The 19,926-nt window shown below is 41.3% G+C and overlaps 1 protein-coding gene across 1 annotated transcript; it reads left to right on the forward strand.

Moving 5' to 3' along the window:
- The first annotated feature begins 975 nt into the window (after positions 1–975).
- Positions 976–15,168, forward strand: MYOG (myogenin). Its single transcript, XM_044286678.1, has 3 exons — positions 976–1,524; positions 8,494–8,572; positions 13,423–15,168. The coding sequence occupies exons 1-3, from the start codon at positions 1,018–1,020 to the stop codon at positions 13,542–13,544; spliced, it is 708 nt and encodes a 235-aa protein (XP_044142613.1). The 5' UTR covers positions 976–1,017; the 3' UTR covers positions 13,545–15,168.
- The last annotated feature ends 4,758 nt before the right edge of the window (positions 15,169–19,926 follow it).

The raw sequence follows: 19,926 nt of genomic DNA on the forward strand, positions 1-19,926 counted from the left end.
TGGCGCTATTAAAGGGGTGGTGACATCACAGACAGGCCCTTTCAGATGGTAGATGCCACGGCGATACTTTCTGTCCAAAAACCACTGACTTAGCAAGTGGAAGTCTTGTAGAAGTGTAGTATAACATGGTGGCCATTCAGAATAACGGTTACCCATAACTCAAAGAGGTGTCCAGAGCAGGAGATCTTCCTCTGTGACATTCAGGCCCTAATAGGACATATAGACAGGGGTCATCTTTATGAGACAATCTCCTCAATGCATTCTTTAATCAGAGAAATCTCTTTAGTGGACAGCTTTCCCATTCTTCTAGTTCTTTAGAATACTCTTGGATTTCTGTGCTGAAAAAAAGTGTGTGATAATGAGAATTTCTGAATTATCGAATGATGGATTAAAGGAATTTCACTGAATAATTATTTATCCTACATTTTATTAATCTAGATTGAAAAATGAAGTGAAGATTTATCAAAACTGTAGTAAAATGCATAAATGCTCGAAATTTAATAAATTTGGTGCACACCAGATACTCCATTTCTTTTAATTATGGTGCATTTTCCTTAGTATAATGCCACCAAATTTTTTTTTTTTTTATATATATATAACAAGACTACACTGGTGAAAAGTAAAAAGGTCCAATGTTATAAACAGTGGATAAAAAAGATAAAATAAATGATAGAGACAAGATAAATAATAGATAGATATTAGATAGATAATTTTATATCTTTCCTATACATCAAAACAATCTATCCTAAAACCTATTTAGAAAGGTATTTGTTTCCTTGGTTTTTTTTTTTTCTACCAGAATCCACTAGGGAGAATCCTGTCTATCCAGATGTAAAAAGTTTTGATGTCAGGCAACAGCTAAAAAGTGGATCGAATTTCGTGAGCGTTTTCTATATTTATCTCTGTGATTTAATGCTGGGCAGAGGGTTTAAATGGCATCAAACAGTTGGTGTGAAGGGGAGAAGTGCAGTTGCTGTGTAGTAGTTGAGGAGACACACATCTTAACAGTTCTGAAGTATGGAACTCTTTGAAACCAGTCCTTATTTTTTTCAAGACCAAAGATTTTATGACAATGAAAATTACTTTTCTTCAAGGCTTCCGGCATATGATCAAACTGGATTTCAAGATCGTGGATCAATAGGACTTTGTAATGAAGGTGTGTTACTGCAAGAGTCAGGCATTGAAGAAAAAGTCTCACCCCATTCCACAGTAAGCCAGCAAGACCATTGCCCAGGCCAGTGCCTGCCATGGGCCTGCAAGATGTGCAAGCGGAAGACAGTGTCATTGGATAGAAGACGGGCAGCTACCCTGAGGGAGAAACGCAGACTGAAGAAAGTAAATGAAGCCTTTGAAGCATTAAAAAGAAGCACTTTGTTAAACCCTAATCAGAGACTCCCCAAAGTTGAGATCTTGAGGAGTGCCATCCAGTATATAGAACGACTGCAAGCTCTGCTGTCTTCTCTTAACCAGCAAGAGAGGGACCAAAGAGATTTGCTCTACATCAATAATGGATCTCAGAGAGTGGTAAGTAACTTCATATATATATAATGCTATCTGGCCATCAATTATCTATCTATCTATCTATCTGTATCTATCTATCTATTAATTATCTATCTATTTATCTCATATCTATCTATGATCTATCTATCTATCTATCTATTTATTATATATCTGTGTTAGAAAAGTAGAACAAGGTTACTTGGTTTGATGTGCTTATCAATTCAGTCTAAAAAACTCACTCTGATCGGACAATCACTTACATATGCTTTCAGCATTATACATTAGTATGAAGATAAATTACAAGAGGCACTGAAGGATGGAAATGAGGTGGCCCTTTACATATTATATGAAGTATGTCTGTGTAGATAGATAGATAATAGGTAGATAGATAGAAAGCTAGATAGATAGAACAGATAATTGATAGATAGATAATAGGTGGATAGATAGATAAAAAGTTTATAATAGTTAGACAGACAGGTAGGTAGATAGATAGATAATAGGTAGGTAGATAGATAGATAGATAGATAGATAGATAGATAGAACAGATAATTGATAATAGATGGATAGATAGATAAATAGTTTATAATAGTTAGACAGACAGGTAGGTAGATAGATAGATAGATAGATAGATAGATAGATAGATAATAGGTAGGTAGATAGATAGAACAGATAATTGATAGATAGATAGATAGATGATAGATGGATAGATAGATAAATAGTTTATAATAGTTAGACAGACAGGTAGATAGATAGATAGATAGATAGATAGATAATAGGTAGATAGATAGATAGATAGATAGATAGATAGAACAGATAATAGATAGATAGATAATAGGTAGATAGATAAATAGTTTATAATAGTTAGACAGACAGGTAGATAGATAAATAGTTTATAATAGTTAGACAGACAGGTAGATAGATAGATGATAGATAGATATATAGATAGATGATAGATACATGATAGATAAATAATAGATAGATACATGATAGATAGATAAATGATGATAGATAGATAGATAGATGATAGATAGATAATAGGTAGATAGATAAATAGTTTATAATAGTTAGACAGACAGATAGAGAGATGATAGATATATAGATAGATAGAACAGATAAATGATAGACAGATAAAAGATAGATAGATAAATGATGATAGATAGATAGATAGATAGATAGATAGATAGATAGATAGACAAGTAACAGATTTCATTACTTTCAGCTACTTAGAAACTTGAATTCCATGGCAGTATTGCTGTCACGTGTCGCAGATGACAAGTGTGGTGCACACACAGCTGTCACAAGTTTGTTTTCTTCCTTTCCGCATTTGGGCAACACTTGAACTCCTCAAATATGTCAATGCCAATAGGGTTTTAAGGCTGACCTCTTAACCCCCTGATCTGATAAAGGTCATGTGGTCACTTGGTAGAGGAGCCAGTGATTATGGAGTGTGGGGCAGGGTCAGACCATAACCCACTGTCATGCCTCATTAAGGCTTCCCACACGGCCATGTCAGTCATCTCATCCTCTAGCACCTGCCCCCCTATGTAATGTAGTGAAAAACAAACTGCTAAACAAATGCTTATTATGCTGGAAAACCTTTCCTCCTCTACAGAAGGCAAAGGGTTTGTAAAACTTCAGTTACTTCTTCGTTATGATGGTGAGAAGACTCACACATAAGGCATGCTCAGATTAAGACCTGGACCTCACTAGCATTGTCCTTTATATCTTCTAAGTATGAATCCCCCACCCGATGTCAATGCACGACAGAAGGTCTATTCCTTCTAAACAAGTATACAAAAAGGACATGTTCCTTTTCTTCGCTCAAAGGGTTCAGGGCGGTAGTTTTACATTAAGTCATTTTCACAATAACTGCACTGTCGTGATCAGGGGTACACCGAGCCTTTCTTCTACCTGAGGTGAAAACTGAAACAGCGCCCCCCAATGACAATTTCTTAACCTAACCCCTTTGCCACAAAGAAAGCACTCATTGCCCACGGCCCATGGCCGCTTAGCCCCCCTCTTGCCCCTACCTGGTGCTGCCTGAGGCGATCGCCTCACCTGGCCTCATTGGTGTTGCACCCCTGGTCCTGATGTTACTTTCTAATCAGATTTTTTGTAATGGCATTATAAAACGGTATGCCTGTTTTTTTTTTTGTTTCTCTCTTGACATCTTTTGGAAATCGCAGCATGCTCTGGGTGTGGCATTTTTCAGAAATTTGTTCCCTAGACTTCTCTATAGGAAAAAAAAAATAGTCTAAAAAAAGAACACCCCCAAAAGCACATGAATTTTATAGCATTATTAGCAAGCCAATGAAAAGTAATAGTGTGGCAGCACCCTGAAATGTCTGTCATCTTGCCCTAAGGGGGTTTTCTGAGTCTTTTATATTGATGATCTATCCTCTGGATAGGTCTTCAGTATCCAATTGGTGGGGGTCCGATAACTGGGATTTTCGATGATCACCTGTTTGAGAAGGCAGCAGCACTCGCAGTAGCACCGTGGTGTTCTCTTGTCCATTCCTAGGCCGTGTGACAACACCTTCATGGGTCATCTTGCCTAGGTGCAGCTCAGCTCCATTGAAGGGAATGGGGATGAGCTGCGATACCAACCTTAGGGCTCTTTCACACTTGCGTTGTCCGGATCCGGCGTGTACTCCATTTACCGGAATTACACGCCGGATCCGGAAAAACGCAAGTGAACTGAAAGCATTTGAAGACGGATCCGTCTTCAAAATGCGTTCAGTGTTACTATGGCAGCCAGGACGCTATTAAAGTCCTGGTTGCCATAGTAGTAGTGGGGAGCGGGGAAGCAGTATACTTACAGTCCGTGCGGCTCCCGGGGCGCTCCAGAATGACGTCAGAGCGCCCCATGAGCATGGATGACGTGCCATGTGATGTAAGTATACTGCTCCCCCACTCCCCACTACACTTTACCATGGCTGCCAGGACTTTAGCGTCCCGGCAGCCATGGTAACCATTCAGAAAAAGCTAAACGTCGGATCCGGCAATGCACCGAAACGACGTTTAGCTTAAGGCCAGATCCGGATTAATGCCATTCAATGGGCACTAATTCCGGATCCGGCCTTGCGGCAAGTGTTCAGGATTTTTGGCCGGAGCAAAAAGTGCAGCATGCTGCGGTATTTTCTCTGGCCAAAAAACGTTCCGGTCCTGAACTGAAGACATCCTGATGCATCCTGAATGGATTTCTCTCCATTCAGAATGCATTAGGATAAAACTGATCAGGATTCTTCCAGCATAGAGCCCCGACGACGGAACTCTATGCCGGAAGAAAAGAACGCAAGTGTGAAAGAGCCCTAAGCCGCTATACAATGTACGGCGCTATACTTGATGAGGACCGCCAGTGCCTTCTCAGAAGGCTGAAGACGCCTGTGTATAACGAGTCATATACCAAAGGTGATGAGTAGTGAGATTTACGGAACATTTACATAGTGAGGGACTGGGGTAGTGACAAGAATTAGCCAGGAAGCCTCTGTATGTTACACACCGCCATCTTCAGCGCTCAGTAGAACTGAAGATGGAGTCTCCTTACCAACGTTGTTAGAGCTTTGCTAAGAAGACTCTTTACATCCTAGTTTCTAGTATAAAGAACCATCTTTCCCAATACAGTATATTACATAAATGTTTGACATCCCTGTCCCTACACTATATTAAAAATAAACTGAAATGAGAGGTACACTTTAAAGAGGAACATATATTTATAAAGTGGTATTTCCAGTTTAAACATTTATGCCATAACAGTCTGTTCCATTGTAACACCCACACAGACCTATAACTCTTCTTTCATAAAATATCCATATCTGACTTAATGGTAATTCCTTCAACTCGCCATGTTAATTCTTGCTACAAATCATACAGAAAATCAAGCCGGGAGGAGTAAGGCTGCCTTATGTTGTTACCACAGACAAGCAGGTCAATCAATCTCTTCCTATATAGCTTACTTTCCAGTGAGTGACAGTAACAGGCTGCGTGTGTGTGGCACAGCGATTCATCCACCTTGTGCGAGCTGCGGCCTCCATCTTTTCTAGTATCGGTTTACCTATTAATGTGTGTCCATTCACTCAGCTGCTTTACGTACACAGCTTGTGCTTTACTAACATGGGACTTTGTAATCGTGAATCCATCTATTCATATTCATCAAGTGAAAGCGACCGCAATATCATTTACATTGATATAAAAGACAAACAGTTGACACGCCAGGCTAATATATTTTGCAGCTTGTATTATTTATGACACAGTACATTATATTGAATTATGAATTTATCTCATCTGGCTTGTATTATATTATTTTGTGTCGCCTACCAATTCTTTACTAGGAGAAATAAGATCGGAAACCCACAAATCTATGGTGTAGATTTTTTTCTTTAAAGCATTGCATTAGGCAAGATTTATAGGGCACCATGGGTCGCAAGTCTCAGACAAGTTACTTGACCAAAATTATTTGCACAACTGCGACTTACATAGCGGTCTATAATAGCAAAGTCGGGTGCGAGTTGCAACCTGGGACCAAAAAATCCAACAGGGTTTGATTAGGCTACTTTCACACCTGTAGCATGTATTCCAGCGGGTTGTTCTGGCAGCAGGGGCATAGCTATTGGGGGAAGCAGCTGCTTTGGGGCCCAAACTCAGAAGGGGCCCACCCAGTAGGAGGACTAAAAGATTTTATTGCCAGGGCCCCCTCAACAGTATTATATAATGACATTATTTATGGTGACAGTATATACAGTGACATGTCATATATATGTGTAGGAAACTGACAAAATGGCTGCTGGGCCTGGTCTGAGAGAGTGATATTGAAGAAGGTGTGAAGAAGTTGCTAGGGGTGGCCCCCATTCAAAAATTTGCTCTAGGGCCCAGTCATTTCTAGTTACGCCACTGTCCTGCAGAGAACAGCCTGACGGAATTCCCCAGATCCTGCACTGCCAGATGCAACCAGAATGCCCGCTGGGCTCATTAAGTATAGAGGGTCCGGCGGAGATCCGTTCTATGCCGGAACTGTCAGCCAGATCGCAGTGCCGCAGATGTGAAAGTAGCCTTAGTTGTGTCTGGAGCATCCCGGGCGTGCTAGGTCAAGAATTGCAACTCGAACCCTATTGATAATCATTAAGCGCAGTGTTGCAATGTGACATTGCAATATTCTAGTTGCACAACATATCCCATTGAGCTCTAACCTAAGAGCATCTCCACAGGCACAGATTTGTCGCAGAAATTTCAAACTGTAAATCTCCAGTGATGTCGAGAGTTGGAACCCGACCGATCAGATCCTTTAATAGGAATTCTGTGGATGACTAAGGCCTCATGCACACTGCCGTTGTTGTGGTCCACATCCAAGCCGCCGTTTTGGCGGCTCGGATGCAGACCCATTCACTTCAATAGGGCCGCAAAAGATGCGGACAGCACTCAGTGTGCTGTCCGCGTCCGTTGCTCCATTCCGTGGCCCCGCAAAAAAAATATAACATGTCCTATTCTTGTCTGCGCTTTGCGGACAAGAATAGGCATTTATATTGAAGGCTGTCCATGCCGTTCCGCAAATTGCGGAACGCGCACGGACGCCACTCGTGTTTTGCGGATCCACGATTTTCAGACCGCAAAACACACCACAGTCGTGTGCATGAGACCTAACATTTCTTTTTAATACTGAAGGAGAAGATAACATAAACCTCAGCTTTTCTTTATTGTTTTTGTAATGATTGTGCGTTACTTTTGCTATAGTTTATCTATTCTCGTACAGAGCTGCTGGTCGTCCTTGTAAACAGAAAGGTTACAGGCAGTGACAATATTTGGGATCCCTATTACAAAATCATAAAAGTCCTATTATATCAATATCTAAAATGATAACCTTTCTTATTACTTGTAATTCGGAAATATCATTTTCTAAGAGACTATCCAGTTTATCCTAATGTCCTGACCCTAACGCTATTCCTGCCTCATAAAAGCTTGGTTCAGAGGCAGGTAAGTCCTTCCATCATTCTTGCCCTGTACTTTAATGGTATGTTCATGAAATATAAAGTCCACTGCCAGAACCGTGTCAAAAACCAGAAAGAGTCAAATCCACCGTGGCGATCTGCAACATAAATTATCATGCTGCAGATTTATTTCAAATGCACGCCAATTTACATGTGGATTTTTCAATTTACCATGCAGATTTTTAACATAGTGCATATAGCAGTACTGTACAATGCGGCAGATTTCCCGCAGAAAAATCCACAAGAGCAAATCTGCCATGTGTGAACCCACCATAACTAGGAAAATTATCTTTTGCATGCATGTTTATTCTACCAAAATCAACATTTTTTTATTTCATTCGCTCATCCAATACATTCCTCAAATCTGATATCTGTATTTAAAGATAAAGATATTTTTTGTTAGTTAATTTTTGCAGCTTTTACAACACATTACCAGTGTAAAATCTGCACATACAATGCGGCAAACTGAAATATATTGTGTGAAAGTCAATTCAGAGGCAAAATTTGAAGCTCCTTCAGAATGTCTAGGCTTTCTACTGTATGGGCCATTTATAATACTGAAGTCTTTTAGAGATGAGCGAATTGATTTTAAAGTTTAGAAATTCAACACGAATTTTCCAAAAAACTTTGAAACTAAATAAGCCGAATTTTGTGTCATTTGATTTAGGAGAATGAGAGTAAAAAAGAGTGGGCGGGCGGGAGGGAGAGAGAACATTCCAGAAAATTCGGGCAATTTCAAGTGGAATTTTCCAAATTGGTAATTCCCTCAACTCGCCAAATTAAATTGTCCATCTGATTCAACCGAATTGGATCCAAACTAAATTTTAAGAAATATGCTTATTTCTAGTGTATTTTTATGTGGCAGAAAGTCCATGCTTCCTGATGCTCCAGGGCCTGGGAGTGACCACTACCTCTGCATCCCCTCTAGCTACACCCTTGGATCAATACTCAATATCATAATGTGTATATTTCATTTGCCTACTCATTGTAATGTTTTATTTTATACTCTTAGATATCAAGTGAATGTGGATCAAGTTCCTCTTCTTGCAGCCCAGAATGGAACGAGTCTGATTTTAACAGTAGTCAAAGCGGTGAGTGAAGTTATATTCTACAGATTCGTGACTTGACGTGATATTTTTATCAACTAAGCAGTTTGGGGACATATTTTTTTTTTCTTCCCCCTCAACCTGCTGCAAACTGTGTACCATATTGCTCATATTTTTCTGGATTTCAATGACTTGACAGTATCACAATATAACATACAAGAAGACTAAATAGCTCGGACACATGCATCCATCATACCATACATAACATATGTTTGCCACCTACAGTAGAATCAGAAGAACAGATCAATATGTTGTGATGATTTATCTAATCTGATTTAGCAATGGGGTCTCCTAAAAATAACAAATTCCATTTTTCTTATTTAAATTTTTTTGCTTAAAATCCAAAAATATTAATGTAGATAAACTATGAAGTGACCAGTCTTGAAAAAAGTACTCTAAAATAAAAAAAATTATACAAAATAAAATATTTGAAAAATATCTTGGATATACTGTATGGACCTGTATCTATTATGTTTATTAGGTAATCCTTCTCATGGAGATAGCCCACATTATGTTATATTGTAACATGCCATGTAAATCCTATTCTATGCAGTTCATGTCAATAAACAATTAGTAGTAAACGAGAAGAAAAAGTCAATGAAACCGTTCAACTGGATCTCCCTATCGTTCTTGTCCTCACGTTATGGCAGTGTTACATGGCTCTTGTTTATACCTGTCATATAAATGTAAAGGTCACTGCCCTCCACGTGACCAGGTTACCAAAATTTAGCCTACAAACATATAGTTGGATCATACCATACATATGTAAAATGATGATTTAGACCTCACAAAATGATAAAATACTGAAAAAAAATTGAAAACAAAAAACATGTTTTAAAAGCAATATACACATTTAAGACAGCATATTACAACATTCTGTTATTAGAATACCAGTTTGTGCTTTAAAGCTGTTCTTGGATATGAATATGCAGGCAGTCAGCCCTTTAAGGCTGGGTTCACCCCTGAGCGTTCTGAAAGGAGCGCTCTGTATGCGCGATTGTACCGGCGTTTAAAATGGCACATACAGAGACAAGCGACCTCCCATTGTCGCGCGTTCCCGAAAGTCTATGTACGGGAACGCGCGACAAAACGCCCCAAAGAAGCTCAAGAACTTTTTTGAGCGTCGGGCGTTTTTCAGCGCTGTAAAACGCTCAAGTGTGAACCAGGGCCATAGGGAAGCATTAGTTTTCATGTGTTGAGCGTTTTACAGCGAGTTTGAACGCGCTGTAAAACGCTCAGGTGTGAACCCAGCCTTAGAGACCATGGAGAGTTTTTTGAGACAGCCCTTCAATGCTATAATATATGGTATACCAAGCCTCCCTATCTCTCCTTGCCTGTCAGTCTTATGTATACTAGTGCTTGAAAGTTTGTGAACCTTCATCATTTTCAATATTTCTGCATAAATATGACCTAAATATAACCAAATCAAACAACTGACTCAGAAATATTACACTTGGTTATTTATTTATTGAGGAAAATGAACCAATATCATAATGTTTGTGATTGGCAAAAGTATGTGAACCTTTGCATTCAGTATCAGGTGTGAGCCCCTTGTGCAGCAATAACTGCAGCACTTCCAGTAATTGTTGATTAGTCCTGCACATCGGCTTGGAGGAATTTTATCCCATTCCTCTGTACAAAACAGCTTCAGCTCTGTTATGTTGATGGGTTTCCTCCCATGAACTGCACGCTTCTGGTGCTTCCTTCCATTTCTATTGGATTAAGGTCAGAATTTTGACTTGGCCATTCCAAAACTTTAACTTTATTCTTCTTTAAAGGGGTTGTGCAGTACAAAGTTACTGATGACCTATCTTCTGGATTAGTCATCAATATCAGATCTTTGGGGGTCTAAGATAATGGCACTCGTGCAAGCGTTGCTTCCTCTTCAAAATTACCTGTGCGTCGTCTCATTTGTAGCGGCAGCAAGGTATTATTACAACTGCTTGAGCACTGCTACCTCTTCAAAACAGCTGATCAGTGGCGTTGCCAGGAGTCAGATCCCCCAATTTGATATTCATGACCTATTCCTGTGCATTTAACCATTCTTTAGTAGAACAATTAGTTTGCTTAGGGTAGTATTCTTGCTTCATGACCCACAATCTCTTCAGCTCAAGGACAGATGTCCTGACATTTCCCTTTAGAATTTGATGGTATAATTCAGAATTTGTTGTTCCATCAATGATGTCAAGCGATCCTGACCCGGATGCAGCAAAACTGGCTCATGATGCCACCACCACCGTGTTTCACAGATAAGATGAATTTTTTTAATGCTGGAATGAAGAGTTTTCCTTTCTCCAAACATAAGGCTTCTCATTTAAACCAGAACGTTCTATTTTGGTCTCATCCACAAAAAAAAATTCCAATAGCCTTCTGACTTGTCTAGGTGATGGCCAGTAAATAAATGACCAAGGCTAATATTTTTGACTAATTTGATTTGGTTATCTTTATCTACTTTTAGGACTTGTATGAAGATCTTATCTAGTTTTAGGTAAAATTTATGCAAAAATATAGAAAATTATGAAGAGTCAACAAACTTTAAAGCACCACTCTCTTAGTCACAACTTTTTTGCCTTCCGTACCTAATTGAAATGCCCACATGAAAACCCACGAGCACCATGGCAGTTACAGTGCAAACAATTCCTTTTAAGCCTTCAGTTAAATAAGATTGCTGAGAAAAAAAATTACAAAAAGTTTTACATTTACAGTGTAAGCACTTGCACATTTGCCCAAAGAAGTTATAAAAAGACATCATACAGGCCCTATAGACTTCCTATAGTGGGGGGCACAAGGACTCGGTGTGGCTCCATACACGCTCCATTTATACTTCTCTGCAATATTTTTTAAGTCTTAACAGTGCACCTCGAGTGAAAGCGCTAGAGAAAATTTTGGACAAATTAATAAAAATAAGCTTTACAATTTAGAATTTGGCACAGTCTTACATAGTTTAACAATCGACAGGTTACCATCCATTTACCCATAGCCGTATGTGATCCTTTCAGTGACATTACTAATGACGTCTTGGTGTTTAAGCTTGAAAGGGTTTGGATACTGTCCTAGGAGACCCCAGGGTGTTAATCATAACTTTTTCATACCAAATTAAATCTGGCCAAATCAGACCAGAAACAAATTCTGGGAAATTAATTGATAGCTAGTTTATAGTAAAGATTATTTCTCACTAATATTGAACGTACAGGGCATTCATAAGAAATAATTAATATGAATAAAAACAGTCAATTACATTTCCTGCAGGTAAAATAATCAATTTCAAACAAAATCCATGTCATATAAATGTATGCAGAGCACATCTGAATGGATTTGCATGAGAACAAAGTGTAAATGAATTGTTTTTCTAGCAAAGGTCAAAAATGTGTACTTTATGTTAATGGGTGAAATAAGAACAGAAATTCCTCCAGGCTTTTGCATTACAAATGATATGCACTGCTTAGAAAATCACATGCCCCCAATAAATGGTTGGTGAAGGTCATACTCCCAGCTATGTGCAATAATGCAAAGTGCCAGCTAGAGCACAAAGGAGTAATAAAGAATCTGCTCTGTCTGAGAACTCTGACTTAACGCTGAGGAAATGTAATGATACGATTTTTCAAAGCCATACTGATAGAAAGAGGGCCTGTAAGAAAATATTTCTTCGCTTAGGCTACTTTCACAACAGCGTTTTTGCTGGATCCGTCATGGATCAGCAAAAAAGCTTCTGTCATGATAATACAACCGTCTGCATCCATTCTGAACGGATCAGGTTGTATTATCTCTAAAAAAGCCAAAATGGATCCGTCTCCATTGACTTACATTGTGAGTCAGGACGGATCTGTCTTGCTCCGTACCATATTGCAGACAGAAAAACGCTGTGTTATTCTGTCCATGATGAGGACGCAACCAAACGGAACGGAATGCATTTTGGTGCATTACTTTTAGTTCAGTTCACTTTTGTCCCCATTGACAATGAATGGGAACAAAACAGATGCGTTTTCCCCCGCTATTGAGATCCTATAACGGAAAGCGCAGATGTGAAAGTAGCCTTACTTGTGTTTAGCCAGGGACGTATAATTCATAGGGTCCCATAGCAAAATAAGATGGGGCCTCCACTTAGTTTAAGAAAATTAAAACAGCAGCATAAGTAGCAATAATTAAAGGTACGCATAAACACCATATATGAGAAAACCTACATTATAGCAAAAAGCCACCACATTTAATGAAAACAGATCCTGGGACACTTTGAAGAAAAAGCCATAGACAAGGAAAGTAATGGGTTCTGTGGAGTGGTGGGACACACATAATATGTGATTGGCTATTGGTGGTCATGTGCCCCTGTTCAGGCTTGCAATATAGATACCTTCTATGAGAAGAAGACAATATTGCCATCCCTCCACCAATTGAAGTTGTGTGGGTCATAGGATTTGAGGGAGCAGAGACTTAGGGACACTGGACTGTCTTACAGGGAGACATGGGAGGAACTATCAATGATATTCTCCAGAGGGCATGGCACTTGCAGCAATGAGAAACACTCCTGTATACTTTCAAACTAATTAGCATTTGTCATTAAACTTTATTTTTTGAAAATCAGATAAGTAGAAAACAGAAAGAAAGGTACGGATTGTTAACTGTTTATATCACCTATAGGGCAATGACTTCTTTTAAAAGCACAACTTCAAAAAGCATAAGTAAATTCAATGCTTCAGTCTTCATACACAATTTCTTATAGTCTTACTATGCAATTTGAATTACGTGCTAGGAAACTGATTCTCACCAACAGTCATGCATTCACACCTATCAATAAATATTCTGCATTAATGAATCATTTCATGTGTCTTGTTTTGCAGATCATCTTTTAAGTGATGACTCTTCTGAGCAACGGGACATGACCTCATTGTCTTCCATTGTTGACAGCATCACATCTGGAGAAGTGTCTATAAACTACCCGGACCAGCATATTGGAAACTAATCTTTCAAAATATATATTGTTGTTGACTTTCCTGAAAGTTTTTACAAGATTAGGATTCTGTGGATTTCATTTTTTATTCTACTTTTATATACAAAAAAACACAGATTAAATTAATTTAGATTGTTGGGTATAGTGTCTGATGGGGGACTTTTAGAAAAAATGAATACATCAAATTATTTTAGATCTACATAACTTGTCCAACCTAGTCCTTTATAGTAATTATTATAGACTATAGGTTCTTTGGGCAGGAAACTCCCATTTTGTCTTATTACCACTACCCATAGATTGTGATGTAGTTTGCACTTGCTCTATAAAAGTATATTGGAGTTTTGAAACATGATATGTTCTGTAGAGAGGTAACACTGGAACATAACCTGATACTGGGAGGCTGCTCAAAAAACTTCTCAGATGTAGACTAATAAATCTCCATGTCTATGTTCAACATATACCTGAGGAGCCAAAAGAGTGTCCTTACTTTATGCAGGTATATTATTTATGCTCCAAAAGAAATAAAAAAATATATGTAGTCTGTATGAAGATAGACAACTCAAAAATTATGAGGACTTCCAGGGCATAGATGGGAATTAAAAAGGGGTCTGCTATTTCCAGAAAAAGGTTGTGTCTGATATTACAAGTTATCCTTATTATAAAGGTTATCTGGTTGACTACAATTTTGTAAAACGGCTCAAAACAGTGTAAAATTAGAAAAAAAAAGTAATTCTCACATTACCAATGCTCCACAGCTTTCTTTCCAAATGGTCTCTACTTCCTGGTCCCTCTCAACAGACAGTGATTGTCTGAGCAGTTTTGAGCACTGATTTCCTGTGTGTGGGACTAGGAAGTAGAGACAGGCAGGGGACCGAGAAGCACAAGAACGGGAGCAGCAGGAGATTGGTGAGGTGAATGACGTATTATTTTACATTGTTATGAGTCTTAAAAAAACTGGTGGACAACCCCTTTCGAAGTGGGTTGCAATACCACACACAGTCCATCATGAGACCTGTCTCACAGTTTTCCAAACCCCTTTATAATAGATGGGTTAATGGGTAACTGCTATTGTATACTTTCTAAACTCTCCCCCACCCTCAAAGAATGAGGGTTGGGCAACTTTGTTTTCTATGAACTGAAATCAATTATTATTTTATGACTGACTATCCCTTTTTGGGTCATATTTAAAGAACTGTCCTGTAACATTGCCATAACAAGGCAAATTATTTAATTAAATTATTAAATTAAAATATAGCTACACCTAATTAATTTAACATAAAAAAGAGATCATTTAATTTAATTTAAAAATCAATCCAGGTTATATTTATTAATTATATAAATAAAACGCCATGAATTTTGTGATCTGGATAATCGAGGACATTACTTCTGATGAATTCCAACTTTTAGTATGAGAATGTTTTGTAATATATATTTTCGTAGTCGTTTTTATTAAAGGGTGTGCTGTTCTGCAGAAATATGATTTTTTATGTTCGGTGGGGCCAATTTTTTTTATAGATTTTAATGTGGTTTGACCAATTTAAATGTAACATGATTTGACAAGTTTTTTTTTATTAAATGTGTGGATTTGCCATCTTTTTATTTTTGCTAACTTATTTGTATGTTTTTTTTAATAAAGATTTTGTTTGAATATACAACGTGCTTTAGCTATTTATTTAAGCTAATTTGCAAGCAATAACATTTGTATTGGGAAATTCGATTTGGCTGCTTTGCCAAAATTTCCCCCAAAATTTGCTTTGTGACAAATTACCTCATCACAAAGCACATTTCTTTATTTGTAGTTGGTGCATTGACAGGGAACAGCAATTGTGCCACCCCGTCATGAAATCATAGTTACCCTCATCTATTTGACTGTGAAGAACTGGCCGCCGCAATCTTGAGAAATCTCACGTGGCCCATGACGACATCATGACATCAGCCGGTGTGGTGACTTCTTGCCTCACTGCGTACAGGATTTTGCAGCAGGTTTCTTCAATTAAGATAATTAGATTTCTTACTGCCATTCAGTGAAAATAGATTCGTTACCACAAATCAGGAGGAAATTTGGCTTTGTGACGAATCGCATTTTCCCAGAAATTTAGATCATATTTCCACTTCGTGGAGTTCAATACGGTCAACAGTAAATATGATTAGCTGAATTTCATTACAATAAAGTTATACTTTTTTTTAGTTCCATATTGTGTAGTACACTTATATGTCATGGACCACAATTCACTTTCTTCACATTGTACTGTATATGTGATCTCATTATTGATCACTAGTAGAGTTGAGCGAACACCTGGATGTTCAGGTTCGAGAAGTTCGGCCGAACCCGATCCGAACTTCGTCCCGAACCCGAACCCCATTGAAGTCAATGGGGACCCGAACTTTTCGGCACTAAAAAGGCTGTAAAACAGCCCAGGAAAGAGCTAGAGGGCTGCAAAAGGCAGCAACATGTAGGTAAATCCCCTGCAAACAAATGTGGATAGGGAAATGAATTAAAATAAAAATTAAATAAATAAAAATTAACCAAAATCAATTGGAGAGAGGTCCCATAGCAGAGAATCTGGCTTCACGTCACCCACCACTGTAAGAGTCCATTTTCATAAATTTAGGCCCAGCACCCAGGCAGAGGAGAGAGGTCCCGTAACAGAGAATCTGGCTTCATGTCAGCAGAGAATTAGTCTGCATGTCATAGCAGAGAATGAGGCTTCACGTCAGCCACCACTGCAACAGTCCATTGGCATATATTTAGGCCCAGCACCCAGGCAGAGGAGGGAGGTCCCGTAACAGAGAATCTGTCTTCATGTCAGCAGAGAATCAGTCTGCATGTCATAGCAGAGAATGAGGCTTCACGTCAGCCACCACTGCAACAGTCCATTGGCATATATTTAGGCCCAGCACCCAGGCAGAGGAGGGAGGTCCCGTAACAGAGAATCTGTCTTCATGTCAGCAGAGAATCAGTCTGCATGTCATAGCAGAGAATGAGGCTTCACGTCAGCCACCACTGCAACAGTCCATTGGCATATATTTAGGCCCAGCACCCAGGCAGAGGAGGGAGGTCCCGTAACAGAGAATCTGGCTTCATGTCAGCAGAGAATCAGTCTGCATGTCATAGCAGAGAATGAGGCTTCACGTCAGCCACCACTGCAACAGTCCATTGGCATATATTTAGGCCCAGCACACCAGGCAGAGGAGAGAGGTCCCGTAACAGAGAATCTGTCTTCATGTCAGCAGAGAATTAGTCTGCATGTCATAGCAGAGAATGAGGCTTCACGTCAGCCACCACTGCAACAGTCCATTGGCATATATTTAGGCCCAGCACCCAGGCAGAGGAGGGAGGTCCCGTAACAGAGAATCTGGCTTCATGTCAGCAGAGAATCAGTCTGCATGTCATAGCAGAGAATGAGGCTTCACGTCAGCCACCACTGCAACAGTCCATTGGCATATATTTAGGCCCAGCACACACACAGGCAGAGGAGAGAGGTCCCGTAACAGAGAATCTGTCTTCATGTCAGCAGAGAATTAGTCTGCATGTCATAGCAGAGAATGAGGCTTCACGTCAGCCACCACTGCAACAGTCCATTGGCATATATTTAGGCCCAGCACACACAGGCAGAGGAGAGAGGTCCCGTAACAGAGAATCTGGCTTCATGTCAGCAGAGAATCAGTCTGCATGTCATAGCAGAGAATGAGGCTTCACGTCAGCCACCACTGCAACAGTCCATTGGCATATATTTAGGCCCAGCACACAGGCAGAGGAGAGAGGTCCCGTAACAGACAATCTGGCTTCATGTCAGCAGAGAATCATTCTGCATGTCATAGCAGAGAATCAGGCTTCACGTCACCCAACATTGGAACAGTCCATTGGCATATATTTAGGCCCCGGCACCCAGACACAGGAGAGGTTCATTCAACTTTGGGTAGCCTCGCAATATAATGGTAAAATGAAAATAAAAATAGGATTGAATGAGGAAGTGCCCTGGAGTCCAATAATATATGGTTAAGGGGAGGTAGTTAATGTCTAATCTGGACAAGGGACGGACAGATCCTGTGGGATCCATGCCTGGTTCATTTTTATGAACGTCAGCTTGTCCACATTGGCTGTAGACAGGCGGCTGCGTTTGTCTGTAATGACGCCCCCTGCCGTGCTGAATACACGTTCAGACAAAACGCTGGCCGCCGGGCAGGCCAGCACCTCCAAGGCATAAAAGGCTAGCTCTGGCCACGTGGACAATTTAGAGACCCAGAAGTTGAATGGGGCCGAACCATCAGTCAGTACGTGGAGGGGTGTGCACACGTACTGTTCCACCATGTTAGTGAAATGTTGCCTCCTGCTAACACGTTGCGTATCAGGTGGTGGTGCAGTTAGCTGTGGCGTGTTGACAAAAGTTTTCCACATCTCTGCCATGCTAACCCTGCCCTCAAAGGAGCTGGCATTGACACAGCTGCCTTGGCGACCTCTTGCTCCTCCTCTGCCTTGGCCTTGGGCTTCCACTTGTTCCCCTGTGACATTTGGGAATGCTCTCAGTAGCGCGTCTACCAACGTGCGCTTGTACTCGCGCATCTTCCTATCACGCTCCAGTGCAGGAAGTAAGGTGGGCACATTGTCTTTGTAGCGTGGATCCAGCAGGGTGGCAACCCAGTAGTCCGCACAGGTTAAAATGTGGGCAACTCTGCTGTCGTTGCGCAGGCACTGCAGCATGTAGTCGCTCATGTGTGCCAGGCTGCCCAGGGGTAAGGACAAGCTGTCCTCTGTGGGAGGCGTATCGTCATCGTCCTGCCTTTCCCCCCAGCCACGCACCAGTGATGGACCCGAGCTGCGTTGGGTGCCACCCCGCTGTGACCATGCTTCATCCTCATCCTCCTCCACCTCCTCCTCATCCTCGTCCTCCTCGTCCTCCAGTAGTGGGCCCTGTCTGGCCACATTTGTACCTGGCCTCTGCTGTTGCCAAAAACCTCCCTCTGAGTCACTTCGAAGAGACTGGCCTGAAAGTGCTAAAAATGACCCCTCTTCCTCCTCCTCCTCCTCCTCCTGGGCCACCTCCTCTTGCATCATCGCCCTAAGTGTTTTCTCAAGGAGACATAGAAGTGGTATTGTAACGCTGATAACGGCGTCATCGCCACTGGCCATGTTGGTGGAGTACTCGAAACAGCGCAACAGGGCACACAGGTCTCGCATGGAGGCCCAGTCATTGGTGGTGAAGTGGTGCTGTTCTGTAGTGCGACTGACCCGTGCGTGCTGCAGCTGAAACTCCACTATGGCCTGCTGCTGCTCGCACAGTCTGTCCAGCATGTGCAAGGTGGAGTTCCACCTGGTGGGCACGTCGCATATGAGGATGGTGAGCGGGAAGGCCGAAGTTACGCTGTAGCGCAGACAGGCGAGCAGCAGCAGGATGTGAACGCCGGAAGCGCGAACAGACGGCCCGCACTTTATGCAGCAGCTCTGACATGTCGGGGTAGTTGTGAATGAACTTCTGCACCACCAAATTCAGCACATGCGCCAAGCAAGGGATGTGCGTCAAATTGGCTAGTCCCAGAGCTGCAACGAGATTTCGCCCATTATCGCACACCACCAGGCCGGGCTTGAGGCTCACCGGCAGCAACCACTCGTCGGTCTGTTGTTCTATACCCCGCCACAACTCCTGTGCGGTGTGGGGCCTGTCCCCCAAACATATGAGTTTCAGAATGGCCTGCTGACGTTTACCCCGGGCTGTGCTGAAGTTGGTGGTGAAGGTGTGTGGCTGACTGGATGAGCAGGTGGAAGAAGAGGAGGAGGAAGCCGAGAAGGAGGAGGTGGCAACAGGAGGCAAAGAATGTTGCCCTGCGATCCTTGGCGGCGGAAGGACGTGCGCCAAACAGCTCTCCGCCTGGGGCCCAGCTGCCACTACATTTACCCAGTGTGCAGTTAGGGAGATATAGCGTCCCTGGCCGTGCTTACTGGTCCACGTATCTGTGGTTAGGTGGACCTTGCCACAGATGGCGTTGCGCAGTGCACACTTGATTTTATCGGATACTTGGTTGTGCAGGGAAGGCACGGCTCTCTTGGAGAAGTAGTGGCGGCTGGGAACAACATACTGTGGGACAGCAAGCGACATGAGCTGTTTGAAGCTGTCTGTGTCCACCAGCCTAAATGACAGCATTTCATAGGCCAGTAGTTTAGAAATGCTGGCATTCAGGGCCAGGGATCGAGGGTGGCTAGGTGGGAATTTACGCTTTCTCTCAAATGTTTGTGAGATGGAGAGCTGAACGCTGCCGTGTGACATGGTTGAGACGCTTGGTGACGGAGGTGGTGGTGGTGGTGTTGGTGGTACATCCCCTGTTTGCTGGGCGGCAGGTGCCAACGTTCCTCCAGAGGCGGAGGAAGAGGCCGAGGCGGCAGCAGCAGAAGAGGCCG

The sequence above is a fragment of the Bufo gargarizans genome, chromosome 3 (genome assembly GCF_014858855.1).
Source record: "Bufo gargarizans isolate SCDJY-AF-19 chromosome 3, ASM1485885v1, whole genome shotgun sequence".
In the NCBI taxonomy this organism is placed as follows: Eukaryota; Metazoa; Chordata; class Amphibia; order Anura; family Bufonidae; genus Bufo; species Bufo gargarizans.